The following is a 24,634-nucleotide window of genomic DNA, read 5'->3' as shown; positions in this document are numbered from 1 at the left end:
CATCCATAACCTTAGGAATCTGTACTGATTGTTTTGCCAGGTTTTAAAATTCTGTATTGGAAGAACTTGTTCTGATCTTTTAAGAATAGGGTGTTTGGTTTCCATTTTTAAAGCTAAGTGATGAGAAGTATTCAAAGCTTTTTTACATGAAAATATATATTTTTAATGTAAAACAAAAGGAAGAACTGTCTCTGAACTACCTCTATGTAAATTACTTTCCTGTTTTATTTGCTCTTTTCTTTCCCCTTTGGGTCCATAGTCTTAAAATAAATGTTACCTTTTTGTAGTAATCTCAAGAAAACTGAAGACAGAGCAAAGAAGTTAGAGGATCTTCTGAACTCTGTTGGTCAAAAAGTATTGGAACTGAAAGACAAGTAAGTTGGGTTTATTTATTTCAAGATATAAATACAAACATAGATGATTTTACATTATGAATAATGACATTTATCTAACCAAATGTAGCTTCCTGTTCTGCAAGATATTTACGTCCCAATTAGTGACGCTTAGATAGATAGTCTAAGCATCTATCTATACACTCAGTGGAGATAAATGCTGTTAGAATACAGCTCATCTTCTCAATCAGATGAAATAAATGCTCCTTAAAAGTACCTGCTTCTCACTACTGACAGTATTGGTAACCTTTATTGTAGCCATTGATGTCAATGGTAAGCAGTTTCTAACCTTCTAAATCACATAAGACTTCAGTGACTCCTTAGAATTCTGGGAACATGCCTGTACAAAACTTCTACTGATCACAGCTTGAATAAAGACAGTTCTATTTCTTTTGGGCTGGCCTACTTTTCTGACAGCTACTTAGCTATCTCCTTTTTTCTTAGCATCTCATCAAGTACATGACTCACAGTGGTATAAAAATAGGTCTGGTGAACTTTTATACTTTCTTCAAATTCAGTTTAATCTAAGTTTTTTAGTTTGATGGTTTTAGTATGTAGTTAGTATAGGAGATACTTTATAATCTGACATATTACTAAAAGTCATGTTTTGTACTCTGCAAAAAAAAAAAGGGAGAATTCTTGTCATTCAGCTACACAGTGATTTCTTAAATTAGTTGTATACTACAGATTACAGTTAAATATATTGCTTTAAACTGGTTGATTATTAAATGCATTAATTATTTTAAATATTAATCAAACTAATTAGATATTGAGCATTACAAAATAATACCTAATCCTTACCTGTTTTTTTAGGTCATGTTCTTACTACGTATTAGTTTACAAAATAGACTGCTGTGCGTTGAACTGGAGTCATTCATGTGAATTAGCAATATTCTTTTTTAAAAATTTCAAATGTCAAATTTACCAAATAGTTACAAATGTACAGTATGGCATTGAGCCTGCTATTTTCCTTACTAGGTGTCAAACAAAACTTTACACAATCACTAAAATCAAGTCAAGCTGTTTAAGTAAAAGAAGGAGTGATTTTCAGACATTATGGTCTGTATTTGAAATGTATTTTTAAGTCTCACCTGTGTATCTATCTAAATTTTTTTGGTTAAAAGTCTAACCAGTTCCTCTGCCAATTAAAAGCAGAAGGTACAAAAAAGAACTGTAGTTGTGTTCTTCATTAACAATAATGGAGGAATTCATTACAAATTCAATCAATTAAACTGCCTTGAAAGTAACTGTTCATAAGTTTAGTAGTTCATGATAGTAATTACAAAGAGTATTTGTTTTACAGGTTCCAGAGTAGAACAACAGAAGCAGCAAAGCTTGAAGCAGAACTAAGTAAAGCTCAGAAAACATTAAAAGCTGCAGAGGAACTAATAAATCAACTCGATAGGGAACACAAAAGATGGAGCACTCAGGTTAGTGAAAATTTTCATAAATATATCTTATAGCTGATAATTTGAAAATACAGTTTTTGCACTGTTTGTAGAATGTGAGTTATTGCCATTCTGCATGTCTCCAAGTGTACATTTATTTGATTTCTCATTAGAAATTAAAGCTTTTCTTCCTTCTGAAACTTATTTTTATTTCACCATACAAGTTATATCACCTTGCTACAGAATGTGTAAAAAATCCCTCAGTATTTAATACAGAACATACAACATTCAGTGATGGTTTTCAATCACAATAATGTAATTGTTATGATGGCTGAACATGTCAGCAGTTGCACCCTCCAAGCTGAGATACAATCAAAAGGGACAGTTTTTGGGAAAACATTAAACAATCACAGTCTTAAAACATGTATTTTTTTATGGCATCGATGCTGGAAATGCAAATGTAGATCTACCCAAAATATTTCGTTGCTTTTGAAGTCTTCACTTAAATGTTTTAGGCTTTTCTCAGTAGGGAAAGTAAGTATATTTTATTTGCTCAAATGAAATATTTGAGAGAAACTGGCAAGTCTTTGGACACACAGGCTCTTCTTTGGTCTGAAACAAAAAGGAAAATCTCGAGATATATACAAGCTGAAAATAGCTGACACCTCCAGAAAGCAATCTCTAGTTTTCTTGTGTATCTTAAAGTGGAAAAAATCTCCATGCAGAGATACATGGTCCTGTCTCTCCACTGATACTGAAAAAAGCCTAACCAAGTAGACTAAATGCCTGCATTTTGAAGAACCAAAGTTAAGGTTAGATGAATCCTTTTTGTAGGTTGACCACTATAATGGAAAAAAATAGAAGATTTTCCTTTGAAAGTAGCTTTACAGCTGTTTCATCTCCTATAGTAAGGGTTGGATATATTTGAACCCCAGAGTCTAAATGCTTCTAAAAGTGATTCCTCCTGATACATTACCCTCATCATTAGAAAGTTCAGACTATCTGTTAATGATATGCTGTAGACTAAAGTGACAGATAGATTAGTCGAGAAGTATCCCATATTGCGGACAGTGAAAAGGCAGTATTTGTCTCCCTTTAAAGTAAAGAGGAAGCAATGAAAAGTTGCTTTTTTTGTTTGTGTATCAGCTTTTTTTTGATGTCAGTTTGATTATAGCAAAAAAAAAGACAATACTTTGAAACCAATTATGGCAGTCATACAGTATTTTGATATGCTGTATTTTTCTCCAAAATACTGGAACATTTCAAAACAGAGGTGCTGTAGTGCAGCTAAATTATTTGAAGATATATGATAAATGTATTTTATCATGTAAGTGTGCAGCGAATAACAGTAAATGTAATAGTTACATATAGTAACATAGTATTTAGTATCTGTATGCATAGTGTAAACAGACTTACTACCTGACTGTGACTGGGATCACATATTTCTTCTTTTTCTTACTATGATAAGTTTTATTCATTAGCTTATATATTGAACTGAAATTCATAGATTTTTAGCAGCTACATTCTCAGAAATATCTGTCCATGCCCTAACCCAAGGCTAAAAAGAATTTTTCCCATAATTTCTTGTCTGTGTTGCTGTGGGTTAGCCAAGTATAGATACCTGAAATACAAGCAGAGAGATTGTCTCAACTGTATTCCCAATGGCAGGCAAATTTAATTATGACTTTTTAATAGCTGATGAGACATATTAACATAGCTTTTGTTTGCAAAACACCTATACAGTCTTCACTTTTTTTTTTTTTAAGGTGTCAGAGATAACAGATGAACTGGCTACATTGCCTAAAAGAGCTCAGTTAGCAGCTGCATTTATTACATACCTTTCTGCTGCTCCTGAGGATCAGAGGAAAAACAGCTTGGATGAATGGACCAAATCAGCAGGCCTTGAAAGTAATTTCTTGTGTGTGTCTGTCAGTGTCTGCGTGTAAGTAATTAAGCTTGATTGAGGAAGTGAGAAATGCCAGTAAGTTCTAATGAACAGTTTCAATTGTCATGTTTCCAAATGAAAAGTGATGATGTTTTCTTACTCGATAAATACTTGTTTATACAGACAGGCTATTTGTTAGGCTTATTCTATTAAATTATTAAGATTATAAAAACTTATAAATAATTTTATTTTTGTAGAATTTACTTAAAAAGAAAAATTTACAAAAATGAATGTATTCACATGAACTATTGTAAATTTGCCAATGCGTTTTGAATGCATCTGCTTTTTCAGCAAGCATTTTTATTTCTGCATTAATAATATAATTAAATATTATTATGACATCAACTACTTATTAGTAATAAGTTCAAACAATAAAATAATAGATTAAAGGGAAATCTACAGACCTACACTCTGTTAAGACAGAGTCTCTGCTGTATACACAGTGGTAAATGCTTTATAATTATGCAGACTATAAATGCTGACACAAAGTTGCACTCTTTCATTTATCAGAGTTTGATTTACGGCGGTTCCTATGTACAGAAAGTGAGGAATTAGTTTGGAAAAGTGAAGGTTTGCCTTCAGATGATCTTTCAATAGAAAATGCTCTTGTCATCTTGCAGGTAAATTTGCTTTTTTTATCTTGTCTTGGAAGTATTTGAATTTTTACAAATTTCAGTAACATGACATCTGCCTGGAATTTTGAATTACTTCATTTGTGTTATTTGTTGGCATCACAGAACACACACACACACAGAGAAATAAATATTTATGTACACTAGGTATTCTGTAGTACAAAGAAAAAAACAGTTAAAGAAAACACGTTTTCCTTTTTACTTTTACAGTTTTCTCCCATATCAGTCTATTCCAGCTTAAAGTGATAGAATCAGTGGAAGATTATGTCCCATGTATGTTGACTTTGACATATAATTTCTAATACTTTTTTCTCAGCAAAAGGAAAGGCTATATACCTTTCGAAACCTATATATATATTGCTAATAATACTTGAGAAAAGAAGTGGGAAAAGATTCAGGTTTATCATATAATTATGTATAGATATTTAATACATAATATTGCATGGTTATGTACATGATATTGTAGTCATTTATTAGATCTCCTAGCAAGTAAGTGTTTAACGGCATGAGGAGAATCTGCATTTACTACAGGTGATTTGATTAGATGATTGATGATTCTCTCAAATCAGTTGCAACCTTTTTTCAATTTAAATTTATCTTACTTTATCATCTTGATGGTACATCGATAGTAGATCCTTTCTCAGTTTGATTAAAAAGGTTTTCAATAAATACTGTCTTAAAGCTGTACCCTTAAAGCTACTTATGTGCTATAATAAGATCTTATTTTCATTATTTTCCTTAGTTGAATAGATTGAGCTCTTAAAAATCTCAGTGTATAAAGAGCTTTATGAAGTGCTCCCTTAGCTCAAATAATTTTCTTTGTGTACAGTTTTTTTCAGCATCCTTATAAAGCTGAAATTGGACGTGATATTTTACCAAGGTGGTCTACAGTATAGTTCACAAGCTTTTGTACTCATCATCTTTTGATTCTTGAATAATGTCCGTGTTTCTCTGTCTTTCAGTTTGAGATCTGTGCAGTTACTCAGTTTGGAATACTGGAACTCTAAAAAAAGCCTCATAGCTTGGAAGCATTTATCTATCAGACTGAACTAGAGAATTGTTGAAAATATGGCTGATATACCAAGATAATCAGAGGGCTGGCGCTCCTCTGCTATAAAGACAGGCTGACAGAGCTGGCATTGTTCAGCCTGGGGAAGAGGAGGCTCTGGAGGGACCTCATTGCAGCCTTTCAATACTTTAAAGGGACTTATAACAACAAGGGAGAACAAGTCTTTATATGGGCAGATAGGACAAGCAGGGATGGTTATAAACTAAAAGATGAGAGATTTAGATTAGCTTTACTTAGAGAGTAGTGAGGCACTGGAACAGGTTGCTCAGAGAAGCTGTGGAAGCCCCATCCCTGGAAGTACTCAAGGCCAGATTGGATGGGGCCCTGGGAACCTGTTCTAGTGGGTGGCATCCCTGCCTGTGGCAGGGGCTTGGAACTAGATGATATTTAAGGGCTTTCCAACCCAGCCATTCTGTGATTGAGTCTATGATATAGCAGAGGGTCAAGCTGCTGCCCAGAGGTCCTTGATGGACTGGAGAAATGGGCTGACCGGAATTTCATGAAGTTAAACAAGGGGAATTTCACAGTCCTGCTCCTGGAGAATAACAACCCCATGTACCAACATGTGCTGAGAACCACCCAGCTGCAAAGCAGATTTACAAAAAAAGGCCCTGGGGGTCCTGGTGGACACCAGGTTGTACATGAGCCAGTAATGGCCCCCTTCCAAGAAGATGACCAATCGTATCCTGGACAACTTTAAGCAAAGTATTGGGAGCAGGTCAAGGGAAGTGATCTCAGCACTAGGAAGGCTACACCTGGAATCCTATACCAATTGTATGATCTTCAGCACAAGAGACATATGAATGTACTGGAGAGAGTTCGTTGTAGCTTTATGCCTGCAAAATACTTGTATTCATGATTTTTTCTAAAATGCATTGAGGTCCAAAACAAGAAGTACTGTACCTTTGCCCTCTAGAGGAAGAAGAAGGAAAACTAATACCTCTTCTTCTGAGTTTAAAAGCAGTTGTGAATAACAAAAGCTGTAGATTATAGTCATTGAATAGACTCCTGTTTATAGAGAAGGTGAAGAATGACCTAACTTCAGCAGGACGAACACCTGAGAATTTTGGATTGCGTGCTTTTTTTTTTTTTAAGAAATAAAATAAAAGACATAAAATTCCTACTCTATTTCTCTAAGCAGTTGGTTAATGAAAAAAAGATTTAAAAATATTTATACTGTACATTTGGTAAAATAATAAAGGACTCCAATTTTATTCTTAAACAAAATAGATTTTAGTAAATATACATGTATATTTTTTTCACCCTAGAGTAAAGTTTGCCCGTTTTTGATAGACCCTTCTTTCCGGGCTACTGAATGGTTGAAGACACATTTGAAGGAATCACGTTTGGAAGTTATTAACCAACAGGTGCAGTACTTACTCTTGGTCTTACAATTCTGTTCTGCTTGAACTTTCTCTATTCCAGACTTTAGAGAGCAGTTTTTAAAGGGGTGTGATAGCGAACACCAAAAATGAGGTTGTATTCTATGAAGCCTATAACTTCTCATGAAAATTTGTTTACTCAAGGAGGAGATCAAAGTACTGAAAATTAGAGGATCAACATCTGGTATTACTTCTACAAAGTTTGCCTCTTTGTGCCGCCCTCTCCAAGAATATCATATTTTCTATTGAGGTCTTTTGTATTCTTGGCAGTTCACTAGATTTCAGGAGTATGTGTACACTTACTCCCTATGATTTTTGTGTTGTGTTATCTGCATTGGAAAAAGTAAGTTTGATTTCAGTTTGAGACTAAGGTACCTAAAATTAATTGTCTACCTGTAACTATTTTTGTGGGTGGTGACGTGTGGCTCGGTTGTACACATCTAGGCAGGCATCTAGTGCTGTTCAGAAGTCCCTTATTGAAACCCACCTGGCCTCAAGTTATTGCTTCAGTAGAATGTAGGTCTTGCACATAACCCTTCTGCTCTGTGCCCGCCTTGAAGATTGTCTCTGATGGTCGTATCTTTGAGTAATTGATTGTTTCTCCTGCTGGCTGATTAGCCTGATTACCTTTTAGACTCTGTTATCTGCATTGACTAAAGTAATCTTAAACACCACAAACATATTTAAACACCTACAGCAAAAGACTGCATTTAGACTTCTTAATACCAATGTGAATCCTGTCTGTAGATCTTGATTCGGTTTTCGGATATAGCTACATACTGACATTTGAAGTGTGTTAACTGGCCAGGACTTCTAGGTACACCTAAGAGAAATGATGGTAGACGTGCTCTTTTCTGGTGCAGCACTTGAAGATCTAGGCATATTAAATAGGTTTTCTGTATGTCAGTATCTGAGTAGATCAAATTTATTTGAACTAAACACTTGTGACTAAACCTGAAATATCATTTGATGCCTGTAAGAGAACTTTTCAGCTGTACTACGGATTTTTAGATTTAGACTACTTGGTATAATGCCTTCCTACTCATTCTGAGGTGTTTATGTTTTTCAAAAAAAAAAAAAAAGATTCAAAGGAATTTATATTTATTTGCCCAGGACACCAACTTTGTAACTGCTCTGGAGCTGGCAGTGAGATTTGGGAAAACACTTATTATACAGGAAATGGATGGAGTGGAGCCTGTACTTTACCCATTGCTAAGAAAAGATCTCATTGCTCAAGGTAAATTATCATGATCTTTACAAATGCTTCCTCAAAGCTTTTGTTGTTTACATCCATATGGGATGTAAAACTTGATTTTTCTGAAAACTTGAGTATTGTGCAATTTTTTACCTCTTTAGTATTAACCTGTTGCTAACATTTCAGTGCAAAAAATATGTTGGAAATATGTTCTTGTTTACTAAGTAGAAAAATACTGAAATGTATTTAGAGAGTTTTTAACTGGATTTAGAAGAAAGTGTTTTTATCAACCCTTCAGAATTTAAAGTTAATTTCTAGTGATAATTTCAAATGCATAGTTTTACTTAGAAACTTAGGCCTTAAATAGACCAGAAGTTACACAGCTGGATGTGCAATTAGAAATCAGAGTTTTAGAATATTGGTGTTGCTGTTTCTCTTTCGGTTGTCTGAAACTAAAGAAGTCACACAGGTCTGTCCCTGATGTGCCTTTGGAATGAGGAGGGTTGTAGATATCAGCAAAATGGTGGAATTTGGTGAAAGATGTCCCTTAACTGATGCAATGAAAGGGAAAACCCCCAGCATTTGTTATGCAGTATCTCTGCTTTGGACATATAATGTACTCTATATAGCTCTATATAAAACTTCTTTGGATTTAGTTGCTTTAGTAATGGCTGATATGAAAATTTGTGTTGAAAGTTTAGCAAAAATAAATAGCAATTATATAAGTATCTTAGCATGAATTTTGTTGAATTATATTACGTTTTCAAATTATATCACAAGAACTGGGTGGATTAAAAAATACAGCAATATCTGTTTTAAATACTGTCTAAGTTACTGTAATTATAATAGGTTTACATTATCCTTTGTAATTATATTTCTACCTCAAGTTGTAATTCCTCAGCATGTACCACAACCTATGCATGTAATTTACATTATGAGCTTTGGCTACTGAAAAAAGCTCAAGACTTTTTTTTGTTGTTGTTTCATCAACCATTGAGATCTAATAATGCATGAGGTAACACTAATGCTTTAAATGTAAGTACATTTAATGTACTTATTATTAATTAAAGCAAATGTCATAGGATTCTTATATACATTTATCTCCAATATCAGAAAGGTCTGTTTAGTGAAAAGAAAGTTACTTTAAATCATTCTTCCATTACAGATATACCTGCTTGTTTATTCTCAGTAAAAGAGTACCAGCAAAGTGGTGACTTCAGGGTTCTGTGGGGGGTTAGGTAGAACATCATTACAAATTTTTTTTGCCCCTCCAGTTTCTGCTGAATTTTGGAAAGGAGAGATACAGTATTACAGGCATCTTAATTGATTTTATTCAAGAAATCAAATTGAGAGATGAATATGTCTGCTAAACTGTGGAGAAAGTAGATTAAATTCAAATATACTCATTTATTCAGGGAAATTGCTTATAACACTCAGACATCCTCTTTTACTTGTTAATGATCTGTATTAATGTTAGGTCTGTGCAGGTCCAGTCTAGGGAGCTGTTGTTTGAAAAGGAGAATGGGTCACTATTTTAATCTTTTCTGTCACTTTATAAGCAAGCACACACTCCTCTTTGTCAAAATGTGGAGGTGGGAGCCTATCTGCATTATTTTGCTTGTGATGACTGTACATCTCTTCATTACTTGGAATGAAACATTAAGAAAAATGTGAATATATATACTGCAATAAATTTGTCTTTGTACAGCTTCCATTTTCTGTTTGACATTTTTACAACACAGTCCTGAAATTTATTGTGATCCTTGGCATAGAAGCAAAATTGATATGTGATTTTCATCTCTTACCAGTGTTTTAGCAAGAGATTTATATTTCTGTTCTGCAATCAGTGCTAAAAATAGAGAAGCACCTAACTATACCATCTTGGAAATTTTTCGGCAATGGGAATTTTCACTTGTTAATTTTTCATCTTATAATTCTGTTCTTATTTCTTTTTCAGTATCAGGAGGCAAAGTCTTATTGTAATCATATGATTGTTTGAGTCTATTCTTTTCTAACCCTGCTAGAATGGAAACCTGGGGTTGGAGGGGGATGGTGAGGGGCCATAAATATAATTTTATTCTGTGATAGGCATATTAAGAAATATTAGGAGTATAAACAGATTGAAACCATGACATCAATTATTTAATAAATTGTTTCTTTCATATTATGATTAAATTAAATGTGTTTATAATAAGACAAATTTATGGGACATTTCTTGATGTTGTATTTTTCTTTCAGTCTAATATCTAGATATCCCAACATGTTTAGTTTCATGGACTTGCTCTATAACAATTATCGTAGAAAGTAACATTTTAATAGAATTATGATTATACAGCAACATCAACCTTCTACAAATAAATGTAACAGATCCAAAGATGAAATGTAATGGGTTTGGATCACGTTCAGAAAATGTTGAACCATTTTAATTAGCAAATATGTAATTATGACTAGTATGTTTTGCTAGAGTGGTATACAGTTGTGGAAATGTAAGTGAATATGTTTAAATTATGACAGGTTTCTTACATGTAAGAGGGATTCTACAGTGCATCTTCTGTGGGTTTTTTTCTCCTATTCATGGTTTGAAGATTTCAAAGATTCATTAATATTACTTTTACTTCAATTGCATTTTTTGCCATTTAGTCTTTGTGTGATGGATAAGGATCATTAAACTACTCAGGTGTATTAAATATTCTCACTATTTAGCTGTCCTATACTAGTGCTATCTTATTCCTTTTTTTTCTCTAACAACGCAGGTTAGGATATGTTCCTTGAATTTTTAAAATTTGCATTTCTTTCAAAAAAGTTTATAAATAAATTTTATAAAATACATTTACATCTCATGGTCATGAAGTATTACACAACTACCATTATTTTCAGATGATTTTACAATATTCCAATCAGAGTGCATATAATGTCTGCTTATTATTTACAGGACCCCGTTATGCTATACAAATAGGTGAAAAAATGATAGATTATAATGAAGAGTTCCGTCTTTTTCTGTCAACAAGAAACCCCAATCCCTTCATTCCACCTGATGCTTCTTCTATTGTTACAGAAGTAAACTTTACCACAACAGCAAGTGGCCTAAGAGGACAGGTAGGCATTTAGAATAAAAAATAGTGTATATGTATAGTGCACATGCATAGATGCATCCAGTGTCTGGAAGAAGCCCTATGGTGCAGCTTGTGTTAATGGCCATGGAGGTATTTTTTTAGCTCACGAATATAAATAGTAGAATCAAAGCTAAAACTAAATTTAAATTTTAAAATCTTGTATTTATGCACTTTGGAACCAAGTAGTGAGTTCAATAGAGAAAATTAAAATTGTCTCATGTACTTCAGTTGCAACAGATTAATTGCTAAGCCTCTGCTTTCTGTTCAAGATACATTTATGGTACCATGGAAACATTTCTGTTGCAACTCTCTAGTGTCCTACTTACAGAATAATGCTAGTACCATCAAAATTTTGTGTACAGGAAAAATGTAGTGAAATCAAAACACTGTATATTTTACTTCCTCCAAAATGCTAGTAGCTTTCGAGGTTTTCTCTATAAAGTTTAGAAAGCAAAATGTAACATTCAAATGGAAGAAAGAGAAAAAATAAGAGAAATTAAGGGAAATAAACCCCCTCTTTATTTGATATGAAACAAGTTTTTCCACACTAATGAGGCTTAGAATAGGATGTAGGTAAGATGTTGATAAGATGCAATTCAAAATGTGAAGCACAGATATCTGTATCGATTTCCTCCTTCCACTGGAGGTAGGGAATTGACATCATGCAATGTAACCATGAAAATTGACCCCCTTTGGAAGTGGAAATGCAGAAAAACTAACTTTGTTTTCTCTCTTTGTTAGCAGGAGAGAGGTTTGATTGATAGGCATGCTGGAAAGAAATTTGCTGCCATTCTTTCCAGTTTGTGCTTTCCTACATCACCTGTAGGAAATATATATCTGATAACAATACATGCAGAAGTGAAGACTGCCAATCATTTAAACATGTGTATAATTCAGACTGAGGTGCAAAGGTTTAGGTCTAAGCATGAAATGTTGTGAATGAGTGTCCTCAATAAAGTCATCCAGAGCCTCTTGAGATGCTCTGGAGTATCTCATCTGGCTTGCATGTGCTGTTATACTCAAGGCATGATTCACAGTAGTTCCTGGATTATCCTGCCATTACAGGATATGCTGGATATGTACATAGATTTAAAGCTATTCAATGTCTGCTGGAACTGAGTAAACCCTCAGAAATCTACTTTCAAAAACATAGCAGTATATATTCTATATGATGAATGTGCTATATAACTAATGAATACATATTTTGAAATATTAGAGTGTTTCTTATCCTGCTGAATAATCTCCTTTGTTTTTAGCTTTTGGCTTTAACTATTCAGCATGAAAAACCTGATTTGGAAGAGCAGAAGACGAAACTGTTACAACAGGAAGAAGATAAGAAGATACAGCTAGCTAAGCTTGAGGATTCTCTTTTGGAGGTAAAATAAATTTACGTCTTTTATATCTGTTATACCAATAAATAGTGTTCATATTGTTATGTATTTGAATGAAACTATACTGTTTCTTTTTCAAATTCAGTTTTAACTGAAGCCACATTTTTAGGCTTGTGAATCATGTCACATGATACTTTGAAGTTGAGAAATGATCCTGTGTAGTGAAAGGAAAAAAAAATCCCAGTACAAAATGGAAGGATTGTTGAGAGACATTTAAAATTTTAAACCTCCACAATTATTTCTAATTATCAATGAACTGTAATGTTATTTACAGTTAACATTTTCCTGTCTTGCATTTAAAATTAATATTCTCAATTTTCAGTTCACCATTGCTCAGAAGCAGTTGTTCACCTCCATATAAAAGGGTAGCTTCCAAGGAGGGACTGTTTTCTTCTTCTGTTTGTATCTTGTCATGGATTCCACATAAACTGTACATCATGCTTCTTGTAGGAATGGATCCTCGAATCCTCCATCCTTCTAAAAGGTTATAGATGCAAAGAGATTGACCTGGTGCCATAAAACCCTCTGTCAGTAGCTAAGTCATAGAACTTCGCTGTATTGAGTACAATGGATTAGCATAAACTGTTAGTTTTTACAGATTAGACTGGCCATTTATTAGTCTGGCCTACAAGAGAGCTGGAGAGGGACTTATTACAAGGGCATGTAGTGATAGGACAAGGGGGAATGGCTTCCGACTAAAAGAGGGTACTTTTAGATTAGGTATTAGGAAGAAATTCTTTACTGTGAGGGTGGTGAGGCACTGGAACTCATTGCCCAGAGAACTTGTGTGCCTCATCCCTGTTCAAGTGTTCAAGGCCAGATTGGATGGGGCTTTGAGCAGACTGGTGTAGTGGAAGATGTTGCTGCTCATAGCAGGGGGTTTGGAAGGTCCCTTCCAACCCAAACTGTTCTATGATTCTATGATTGATAGCTCTGTTTTAGAATTTTGTACATGATTATCTAATGTGATTTGAATTTCAACATTTACTGTCCCTATTAAACTCCTTATTAATTCTGAAATACTAAGCTCAGCCCTTTCTTAAAACTGTGATAGGGTAGATTTCTCTTATAGGAAAAGGGAAACTTGCTATCTAAAAAAATTCCATGTCCAAATTTGATCATTTTTAGCATCTTATTTTCTACCAGAAACTGAGACTTCAGAGATACCTCTATTTGACCTTTTAGAACAGACTTTTTTTATTATCTTGGAACTCCAAGATTTTTTACATCTGTCCGATCCGAACTACCAAGTACAAAACTTAAAATAGCTGATACCTAAGATATTTGCAATAAAAAGTGACCAAGTATTAACACTGAGTTGGTTTCAACTTTGGAATTCTAGTTAGCACTGGAATCAGAATACTCTTTGACCCCAAAGATAGAAAGCTAAGGCTCAGTGGAAACTGGCAGGTGCTACATAGACTTTGTCAACAAAGAAATCAGTGCTGAAGGTGGTCTAGCTAAATTCAAGTTAAACTTAAAGCAACATTACCATTCCATCTGAAGTACTGTACTGGTTTTCTTCTGAAAGCCTTGGAGAAAAGACATGGGTGCTGTGGTGATCTTGTAGCTTACAGTGTGATTCCTCGTAGCAAAATTGGATTCCTTGAATGCTGTCCTACAAGTGGTTGTTCAGAACTGACCTGACTGACAAGAAGCCAATTTTCTGTTGCTGTCTGACTAAAAAAAAAAAACGTATTGAAGTATATTTACTGAGAGTTAGTAAAACACATGTATTATTAGGGAATCATTCAAGCTTTTGCCACTTCTTGGAAGTGAAATTAATTGCATAGGAGAACTCGGGGAAAATGTGAGGCAATCTCAAGGATTTTGAGGTAATCTCTGATTACAAAATTGAAATTGTTGTAATGTAAATATTTGTCTCAGTTGAAAATGAGAACTAGATTGTATGGGGGATATTGGAATGTTTTTGAAGGAAAATGAATTTGTGAATGACTGGCTACAGGAAGTTGTTACGAGTAGCTTCAGGTTAAATTGGAAGTTAAATGGAAATTTACCATGGAGATTTTAGTGCCTAAGACCCGATCATAGAAATCATTCTAAAAAGCTTGGTGATGACTTATGTTTCAGAACCTGGCAATCTGGATTTTTGGAGTACCTTCTTGAGTTTTATTTTCCATGCTTCTTTAAAACATTATCTGAGTTTTTGGAATAACCATCTGTTTAGAAATATGTACAGGTCAGAAAGATGGACAGCTTCCAAAATAGTTACTTTACAGGATTGTCTTTTTTTTTTTTAATGTAACGTAAATTACTTTTTTTTTTCCAGACACTTGCCACATCACAAGGCAATATACTAGAAAATAAGGATCTGATAGAGTCTCTGAATCAAACTAAAGCAAGTAGTGCAGTCATCCAAGAATCACTGGCTGAATCTCACAGACTTCAGACTTTCCTTGATAAGGTAGAAGAATATTTTAATCTTTTATTACTGTTTTTTTCCTGCTAGAAATAGTCATCTTCTATATACAGAAGACACATACATCCACAGGAATATAAGATAAGTAACAAATTAAATTAACTTTTCTGAGTAAATGATATTCGGGATAAGCAAGCACAGATAGTATTTTTGTTAATTAAATTGCTTTGTTTTACACATGCTGAATAATTACACAATTTAAAGTCCACCAGTTTGAGTTAAAGGGTTTTTGGCAGGTAACGAGGTTTGACTTCATTTTACCATCCTCTGTTGCAAACATTCTGGATCATATTGATGTTTTTACTTAATATATCCCTTTCTGTAGGAAAAGTTTAGTTTAAAATTTTCCATTGAATTTTGGGATATGTTCCGTTGTGTGAAGAGACCTCAGTGCCCTAGGGATTTATTTCCATCATATTCTTCATTTTAAAAAAGTTTCCAATTTGGAAATCAAAAAGCATTGAAGTCTTGAGTTCTGGTCCCTCAATTTGGAGAATTGGAAAGGATTCAGTTTCCTGAAACAGTGGGAATCATCCACATGTTTTTTTGATGGGATGAGTAATAGTTTATGCAATAAGCAGTAGGTGGCAGTAATGCACCGGGTTTTTATGTGTGTGTGTTGTTTTTCTCTGCAGGAGAGGGACTCCTATCTCCCTTTGACCGAGAGTGCCAGCAAGATGTACTTCATTATCTCTGACTTGTCCAAAATTAATAATATGTACCGCTTTAGTTTGGCGGCTTTCCTGCGACTTTTCCAAAGGGCTCTGCAAAGCAAGCAGGTATTTTCTCTTCTGAAGCTGCTAATGCTGCAGAAGAATCAATCTGCTTTGATCCTTAGAATTTATTAGCTTCTCTGGACATTTAAAAAAAAAAGTTATAATAAATGTCAATGAAATGTATAATAAGTAGTTATGCTGAACTGTTGTGCTTTAGATATTCAGAATCCATGCACATGGAATTTTAAATTATTTTACGTTGCATATAAATCAGGGTATTGCTGTGCCATCTGAAAATTTGTGATTTCAGGCTTGCTCTTTGTCTAAGATGAACTAGGAAAACAAAGGTTTATTATAACTTTACTGAAGGCTTTATTTAAGTAAATTAATGATGTAATCTGCTAATAATGCTAATTTTATCAACAAAGGGTAGAATAAGAAAATACCCCTTTCTTCTTTTGCCCTGTCTTTTTTTCACTTTTTTCATGTTAGAATTAGTTTTTCAGTCTTGACCTTTGAAGGACAGGGTACACTTACTATTTTCTACAATGTTCATTTCATTTGGGCCAGATTTGGCCAGAAGTTTAGTAACTACACTTAACATCAACATACCTGTTTAGTAGTATTAAATGTAGTAATTCAATGCCTAAGCAATTTTTTACCTAGTGAAAACTATGAGATTTCAAGAATATTCATGTTAGGAGAAGAAACTGTTCTCTCATTCTTTGTATATTTACCTTATACAATGTTGTATAATGTTCATAATCAAAATATTCAGACCCAAAATATTTATTTCTTAATACTTCCGCATGAATTTCTCATTTAATCATCTACTGATTGATAGGTGCAGCTGACTTTAATAATATGTTTTTAGAACTGGTGTCACGTAGCATCCAGATTATTTGTGTCATTTTTCTGAAATTTACAAAGCACATAAAAAATTTTTTACTTCCACATGAATTTTTGAAACCCAAAATTTCTTTTTTAGGATTCAGGTAACACTGAGGAAAGAATCAAGTTGCTTATTGGCTCATTGAAACATGCAGTGTATGAATATGTTTGTCGCTGTTTGTTTAAGGTAAGATTGTATTTTTTCTGACTTAAGACAGTGCACTGGGTTTGAAAGTATTCTTTCAGCAGCCTACACTTGATCTACTTCAAATAAGCAGTACTGTGTAATAGATACAAAAAATTACACTCTCAATATGTAACATGCAAAATGAGGAGGACTAACAATTAGGATATGACAAAATTAATATTGCTTCTGGACATTTTTCCACAGAACTCTTCATTTTGGCTTCATAGCCAGTCCTAGGCTTTGCCGTCTCCTGAGCACTTTTTTTTTCCTGTTTGCTCCTACTTCTTGCATTCTTTAGTATGAGTGTTTGACCTAGCTGTCATGATAAGGTTTTGTGTGATTATTTGGGTTTTTTTGTAGGTTTTTTTTTTTTTAAAGGAAATAAAAGTGATTGAGGTAGATTGACAGTTGGACTTGATAATCCTAAAGGTCTCTTCCAACCTTGATGATTCTATGATTCTAAAAAACCCCCACATTGTGATATTCTCCTTTCTCTTTTCTCATCCTGCCTCAAATCTCTACCTGCTACCTTGTTTGTTTCCATCTGTTCCCTTGTTCCTCCATGTGATGTTCCTAATGTGTTTCTTCTTTATGTCAGTCAGGTGTCTTTTCTCTTCTTGCTTTCTTATTGAAAACCTAGGATAGATATGCCTTGCATTTTCTGGTTTAAGTTTTACTTTCACATGAAACTATCATGACAAGAGGTATTTGTCTCATAATACCAGCCTGAAGAATGCACAGTAGGTTGGCATAGATGGTTTGAGTAGTAGTACAAATTACACAAGTCTGGAATTTGATCAGTGAGAATGGAGAGATCTTGAAAATTTAAACACCAACTCCTCCCCTCTCCCCCAGTCTAGCAACGTTTTATTTAAGGTACAGAGGTAGCAGATATTTCATAGAAATTTTGTTTATCAAAGTCCAAGGGAATTCTCATGAAATGTTCTCATCATATTTAATGTCTGCATTTGAAGTCATGAGTATGTGAAGCCTTCACATCTTGTGAATATTGGAAGGCAGCAATTTTTGCACATAAGAAAAGAATTGAGATTTCAAGTGTAGGGCAGAGGGGAGATTTCTAGTAGGAAGGATTTTAACTGTGAGCAATCATATTGGAGTTTAGAAAATACTGAAAGTCTGTTACTGTGCAGCTTCAGACTAATGGTCCATCCAGCTTAATATTGTGTTCTAATAGTTGAGAGAAAAAATAAGCTCCTCACACCATCAACAATTCACTACTTTTTCCGCCTTTTATCCATTAAAATTTTTAAAGACTGCTGTGATACTGAGGCTTTACTCGTGTCTTCATAAAAGGTATAGCTGATACAAGTTTATATGTTTTTAACCATGTTAGAATTGGGAAGGATGTTTTTTTCTGTCTGTGGTTAATATCTATGTTTGTGTGTACCTAGGCTTCATGTATGCTACTAAGTACAGTTGTGCCTAGAAATTTTCCTGAGCACTGGAATTCACCCACCTGTACTGTTAATTTGTCAAAATAGTTTCTGTTACAGTTAGTATTCTTCCAAACAATTTTCATTCAGATTTTGGATACTGAATCATCCAGGGACTATCCTAATAGGCAGTTTGGATTTGAATTTGCTTGCAGACCTTGTCTGAGAAGATGAGAGTTGAGTGGTGTAGTTTGTTCTCAGTGTCATGTAATGTTCATGGACGTATTTTATTTATCAATAAAATGAGACCTCCAGTGCCTTACAGAGTTTGACACTAATGCCTAGTGGGGACCTATTTGTCACCCACTCCACTGACCACTTTGGGTTAGTCTTTGCTTCTCAGTTGCAAAGGTATGTAGCAATTTTGCATTAAGGTACATGTCATTAAGTCATTACTATGGAATTAGAGATCACTTATGTTGCTAATGTTGCTTATAAAAAAAAACAGGTGACTTTTGGTGAGCATATAAATACATTTTTATTGCTTTTATTTCAGGCTGATCAGCTAATGTTTGCTCTACATTTTGTACGAGGAATGCACCCTGAACTTTTTCAAGAAAATGTAAGTGCTAGAGAAGAAAATCCCCAAGTATTTTGCTTAAATGTAATATGAACAGTAAATAAGTAGATAAAAAGTTTTTGTCAGTAAGTATAGGGCTTACTTATATTTGTCTATAGTGTAGTTGAATTACTTCTGTAAAGTCTGACTGCAGTGAAACAATATGCATAATTGACTTAATACATTTGCTTAAATGTGGCTGATTAGCCTGAGTCAAGACATATTTAATTTTCTAAAATATCTGCATGGAATGGAGAGACAAAACTATGGCTTTCTGTACTAGAAGCTGGAGACCAGAAGGAGTCGATGTAGTAGATGTCAATTCAGTAGAGGAGAGTCCATTATAGGGTAAAAGGCAAAAATCAGACAATACCTTTGAAGGATGTAATGGAATTCGATTATATGAAGCATATGAGCTCAAGGTACCAGATTTAAGAAAGGTTGGTTGAAACCTCTCGATGTTATGAGTGCAATGTAGTTTTAATGCAGACATATGGATTGACAAAGTAAAATCCCACTCTTTCAGCAATGATAAAAATAAATTAATCTAGTTGGTAGAAGCATATCCTGGTTACTCTTCATTATTAGAAGTTCCCTATTTCATCTTCATTATTTCTTTTGGGCTTCTGAAAATATCTTGCTTTGTCTTTCTTAAGTTTCTAAAGTCATGATGGCAGCAACTTGCAAATAGTTTTCTGACTGATTTAAATCTTGGCTTCTTAAGTGTTTGTAAGTACAACCTTATGTGTTGGTTTCTATTGTTTAGCATGCATTTCCATCAGCTATTAGAGCTCTTAGAGAGCTTAATCTAGTTTATATATAATGCCCATTTCTACACTGAGTACTCAAGGATGAAACCAGGCAAATAATATCAGTAATTTCTTACTTCCCTGAAAGGTAGAAGTTATTTCAATTAAATTGTTAAGAGAAGAGTGCTTGTGCAAAATATTTAGTGAGGAAAATGAAGCTGAAGTGGTTATGCTTTTAAAGTTATTTCTTTTAAAACTTTTAATGTGATGAGACTAGAATTTGATTATTATGCTGCTAGAGAATTTAGTATTCTAAGTCCCTCTCCCAAAAGAGTTCAACCTTCTGCAGTTGTGAATTTTTTGCATAGTGATGAGAATTTTATAGTACAACTAAAACAGCATATTATAGAATGCCTTGGGTTTTAGTAGAGACATTCTCTTTCTCAATCAATACGTATGGATTTTTCTGAAGTAGTTTATGTGCCTCTACAGATTATACTTTTGCTTTTCTTCATAAAAATATTACATAATTTTTGATCTTAAAAGTACTTCATGTGTTTTTCTGTGCACAAGCATTTTCTTTGTCGTTGGGACAGGAACATCAGTTTGTAACTGAAAGAGAGAGCTGTTTCAAGACTCAGCTAGATGGGTGTAAAAAACTGTTTTGTGTTTTGTATCAGTAGTAGTACTACTAGTCAAAAACCTTTATCACAGAATTATAGATTCTGATTATACAAAAATTTCGATACTTATGAAAAAATTTTAGTATATTTCTTGCCACCTCCAAATAGAACATTATGTATTTTGTGGTGTATTAAATAATTATGTATTAAATAATTATCTAATCTGTCTTAAAATGATTAAAAGCTGCCGTCCTGGATACATATACCAATTCTAAAAGATTTAATCATATATAAATTTAGCTTAACGTTTCTCTTTTTAGTGCAACCGAAGTATTTGTAATGTCATTCTATTATATTAAGTATGCCCCCTGTTCTAAAACCTGCCATCTACTGGATACTGTAACATGAAACACTGTTGAATCATGGATTCTGTAGCTATGTGTTGTATGTGGGCTGCTGATGCCCTGTCAGGCCCTGTCCTTGCCAGGAACATTTGTTACTACTTGGTAGTTGATAGTTAGTCTATAGGGTGGGAGCTGTGGGTGCTTAGAAGGTATAGGACTTCCCCTCTGCTTCTTTTTCTTGTAAAGCACTGCAGTCACTTAGCCTGGATTCTGCAAAGGGAATTAGCATTTTTAAAATGTCTTAGAACTCTTTCAGAATCTAGGATTTAATTTGTTTATCATCCTGGTCTGCCTACATGCATTACACATCAATCTTTATTCTTAAAGATATCTTGTGACTGATCTGAGTTATTATTTATTCCCCTAGGAATGGGAGACTTTTACAGGTGTGATCATTGGAGATACCATAAGAAAATCAGTAAGCTACATTTATTTGCATATTTTGAAATAAGAAACATTTACTTTAATCCTAAAAAATTAAACTTGTATGTTTACTATATTGTTTAATTAATTGTATTCATACTTTAAAGAAACAAGTAGCTTCTCACATAGTAGTATAAAAATATAAGTTTTTAAAAACCTTTTTGTACATGGCAACTAATTTTCTAATTTACATAACTTTTTGCCTTTTTTGCTTTTCTTATTTTCTTTTTCTTTTACCAGGATTACAATTTGTAACTGTATGTTTGAGGAGGTTTTCAGCCCTCTTCTGTGACTAAAATCAGCATTTCTGAATCCGTCTTTCTCTCGGAGTCATATATGAGTTGTTTTTGCATGAATTAATGGAATTGTCCACACACTTTGCTAACTTTGACTTGCTTTTTCCTTAGTCTTGAGTTCTGCATCTGGGGATGTATTTATATGTTTTCCTAGGTGACTGAGCAAGCTTAAGAAACTTTCTTTGCATACCTGATCAAGCATGCTGTAGTTTACTTAGTGTCTCTCAATTCTGTACACTTTTAACAAAACATTCCAGTAGAAAAGAGTAGAGAAAAAAGCTAAGGTTTCTATAATCTTGCCCATTATAACTCTTCTTTGAGCCAAATATTTTGGCAAAGGTTTTGAAAAGTGTTTTTAGGAAACATGAGCACAGTCAGCAATCATGAGCCCAGTCTTTGCCTCCTGTTTTGCTTTTCTCCACTTTTCCTTCATTCATAGTCAGGCTAGCTCATTCCATGAGGCTCAGCTCACAATTTATCGTTCGCAATTACTCTTAACCTATAGCCTTGTTTAAATACTTATCAAGGTATCTTGTATGTGAAATGGTACAAGACGATGACCAGAGTGAGTACCTTGATTTTAGACACTCATGACAGTAGCTGTGTTCACATGTGTGGTGGCAGAAGTGGCAAGTCACTTAAAACACAATGTATTACTCAGGTTTTCTCAGGCAGCTGATTGCTGAAATGATCCTTAAAGTCCATTTTCTCTAGCCATTAGATAACTCTACTACAAGTTTTGCATTTCAGTGTGATTGCAGAAGTTCCCCTTCATCTCTATGGAGTCTTTGTAATTCAATTAAATGTCAGTGAACTGGGTGATTGTCAGGTATTTTCTTGTGTAGGTAATTTTCAAGCTATGTGAGATCTGATTGTATAATGGAATTTAATACCAGTCTTACCTCTACCCACCTAACACACAACCCATAGATTTTGGAAAGACTGTGCGTATGCATCCATCACCCCAATTCTAACTGGAATGTGTGTTGCAGACCCATCTCAAATTTATTCCTACAGTTGCTTCTGAGTTTTCTGGTTTTGTTCTTTCTCAGACTTCATGACTCAGGGCCAAGGTATCCTTTCACAAGAAACCTTCTATTTTTTTCTGCTGAACATTTAAGATTACTTTTGAAGTTGCTCAGTGGTTGAGAAATCCAAATACATTTCCACGCAGAGACTGTCAGACTGGTTAATGATTGTAAGATTTTTTAATAAAAACGATATGATGAATATACTGGAGCTTAAGCTGTGTAGTTCATCCTTAGAATTTTATCTGACCCAAAAACCTAGAGAGCAGAAAAACAGAGCTGTGGCCAAACTTTATCAGTGCAGAGATGTTCAGAAGTGATATTTTGCCTAGTGAATTACCCCAAAATTGCTGTTTGTGTGAAGAACCATCTTCTTCGTGGCTGCAAATATGTGCAATGGAGTTGTTTCTAGAAGTCAGTTGCTCAGAGTGCATATGCAGATAGGCAATCATTTCTGTCAATTGTTTTTAATGAAAAACTACTTAGAATTGAGTGCATCATAAGGATACTCTAAATAATAAAGTATTTTCAGACTCAAGTAGCTAAGCAAATGTTACTGTGAATAGTATGTCTCATATTTAAATCTTTGGTAGCTTTTATTTTGTTATGCCATTTACAAACTTCACAAAATGCCACAGAAAGATTGCTGTTGTGAATGGTATTTTTATTAAAAACATGAGTTTCATCTTCTTATTACTGAATATAGTGTTTCCCAAAAATGTATATAACTTACATGTGTAACATAACTTGCTTCAATAAGGATTCACAAAGAAGTGTTCGTGACCAGATTCCCTCTTGGATAGAACACGACCGAGCCTGGGCAGTAGCATCTTTGAAGGTATACATTGTATGGTGGGTTGAATTTAAATTAAAGGGCTTTGGTTTTGACAAATAGGAATTTGGACTTGAATACTCAAATATGTATTTGTCAGATGGAAATATTTTACTGTTTTAAGGTGCTTATTCTATCTTTTAGAAACCATGGCTTAGTACATACCCACTTGAAAAAAAATAAAGTATTTTAAATTCATTTTTCTGACCCTTTTTCTTGAACATTTCTACCCCATCTAACAATTTCAATTTTTTTAAATGAACCTGTCATCTTACTGAGATTAGAAAATGCTCTAAGTCTACCCAGAGTGCTTCAATTTTTTTAGATAGAAAAATATACATAGGAAAAATTGCAAAGAATATTTGAGTTCCGCTTTTGTAATGACCTTCACAAAACCATCTAATATTGTATTAAAAGCTGTTAATTGAGAAAATAGTCTTCTCATCAGATTTCCTCGTACATCTTTGCAGGTGATTCAGAGTTTATGATTGCTCAAATTGAGTAATAAGCACACTAAACAAAAATGCTTGTGTTCCTCCTACCACAGTCAATGTTGAAGGGAACTAAAAGAAAGTACTGGTGCTTGAAATTCCATCTTAGGCTCTTCTCCTGCATGTAGCTGAGCAGCAAGAAGGAACTGGTCTTTGGCAAGGACTGTTGTTGCTAAACCCAGAGTCCATTATTTAATTTCTTTTCAACCAGAGATCAGGAACAATCACAATAATGATGTGGCAGGCATGATAGTTAGAGGTTTAAACAAACAAACAAACAGAAAATGAGTAACTGAGTGAATCAGTAGCACATATTGATAGAAAAAGAACCTGATCGTGATTAAAACAAAAGACTTAAAGGTAGAGCCCAAAATTTAAAACCAAAGAACCTTTAAGTTTAAAATAAAAAATACAATGCAAATACAAACTTAGCATTTCCAGGGAATAGTAATAGTAAATAAATGGTTAATTTTAAAATGTACTCTTCTTTAACTCCAAGGATAAAATTGAATTTTGTGATGTGTGCAAGTAGTGGTCATAACTGGTATTTGGAAATTATTTAAAATATACAATGTCCAAATGGCTATTCTTATTATAGTTAATTATATGTTATTTGTTTTGTAGATTTCTCTCCCGGGTCTTTATCAGATACTCTGCTTTGAAGATGAAAGTCTGTGGCACACTTTTTCTCAGAGTTCTGTATGTGAACAAGACTTTCCATCTACTGTTGTAAAAAGAATTTCCTTATTTCAGCAGGTAATCTTTTTGTTTATTATATTAATTATAAGTTCAGCATTAAAAGCAAATTTTACATCCAGGCCTGCTTGAATTATAAACAGTGACAGTATCTACACTGTCTTACAGTTTAACTAGTTTTTTTAGTCTAAGGATTATGTGTTTCCTTTCACCGTAATGCATATTTAGTTCTCTGTTATCTGAGTCTTTTTTTGTGTTGGTGTATTGCCTGCAACTGAGTATACCCTGTAAGGTATAGTAATATTCAGAATTAATTTCAATAATAGGTATTAAAATTC

At 33.9% G+C, this 24,634-nt stretch overlaps 1 protein-coding gene across 1 annotated transcript in view; it reads left to right on the top strand.

The window, feature by feature from the left end:
• Positions 1-24,634, top strand: part of DYNC2H1 (dynein cytoplasmic 2 heavy chain 1) — a 152,118-nt gene that overhangs the window by 51,399 nt on the left and 76,085 nt on the right. The window contains exons 51-65 of the mRNA XM_032679259.1: positions 288-374; positions 1,696-1,822; positions 3,547-3,688; positions 4,236-4,345; positions 6,695-6,793; positions 7,922-8,045; positions 10,936-11,099; positions 12,373-12,492; positions 14,798-14,932; positions 15,583-15,726; positions 16,652-16,741; positions 18,692-18,757; positions 20,898-20,948; positions 23,038-23,115; positions 24,225-24,356. Of these exons, the coding sequence (XP_032535150.1) occupies positions 288-374; positions 1,696-1,822; positions 3,547-3,688; positions 4,236-4,345; positions 6,695-6,793; positions 7,922-8,045; positions 10,936-11,099; positions 12,373-12,492; positions 14,798-14,932; positions 15,583-15,726; positions 16,652-16,741; positions 18,692-18,757; positions 20,898-20,948; positions 23,038-23,115; positions 24,225-24,356 (1,669 nt within the window). The remainder of the gene's footprint in view (positions 1-287; positions 375-1,695; positions 1,823-3,546; positions 3,689-4,235; positions 4,346-6,694; positions 6,794-7,921; positions 8,046-10,935; positions 11,100-12,372; positions 12,493-14,797; positions 14,933-15,582; positions 15,727-16,651; positions 16,742-18,691; positions 18,758-20,897; positions 20,949-23,037; positions 23,116-24,224; positions 24,357-24,634) is intronic.

Source organism: Chiroxiphia lanceolata, chromosome 2, assembly GCF_009829145.1.
Source record: "Chiroxiphia lanceolata isolate bChiLan1 chromosome 2, bChiLan1.pri, whole genome shotgun sequence".
Taxonomy (NCBI): Eukaryota; Metazoa; Chordata; class Aves; order Passeriformes; family Pipridae; genus Chiroxiphia; species Chiroxiphia lanceolata.
Note: the sequence above shows the minus strand (reverse complement) of the source record. Positions and strands in the feature narration are given on the sequence as shown.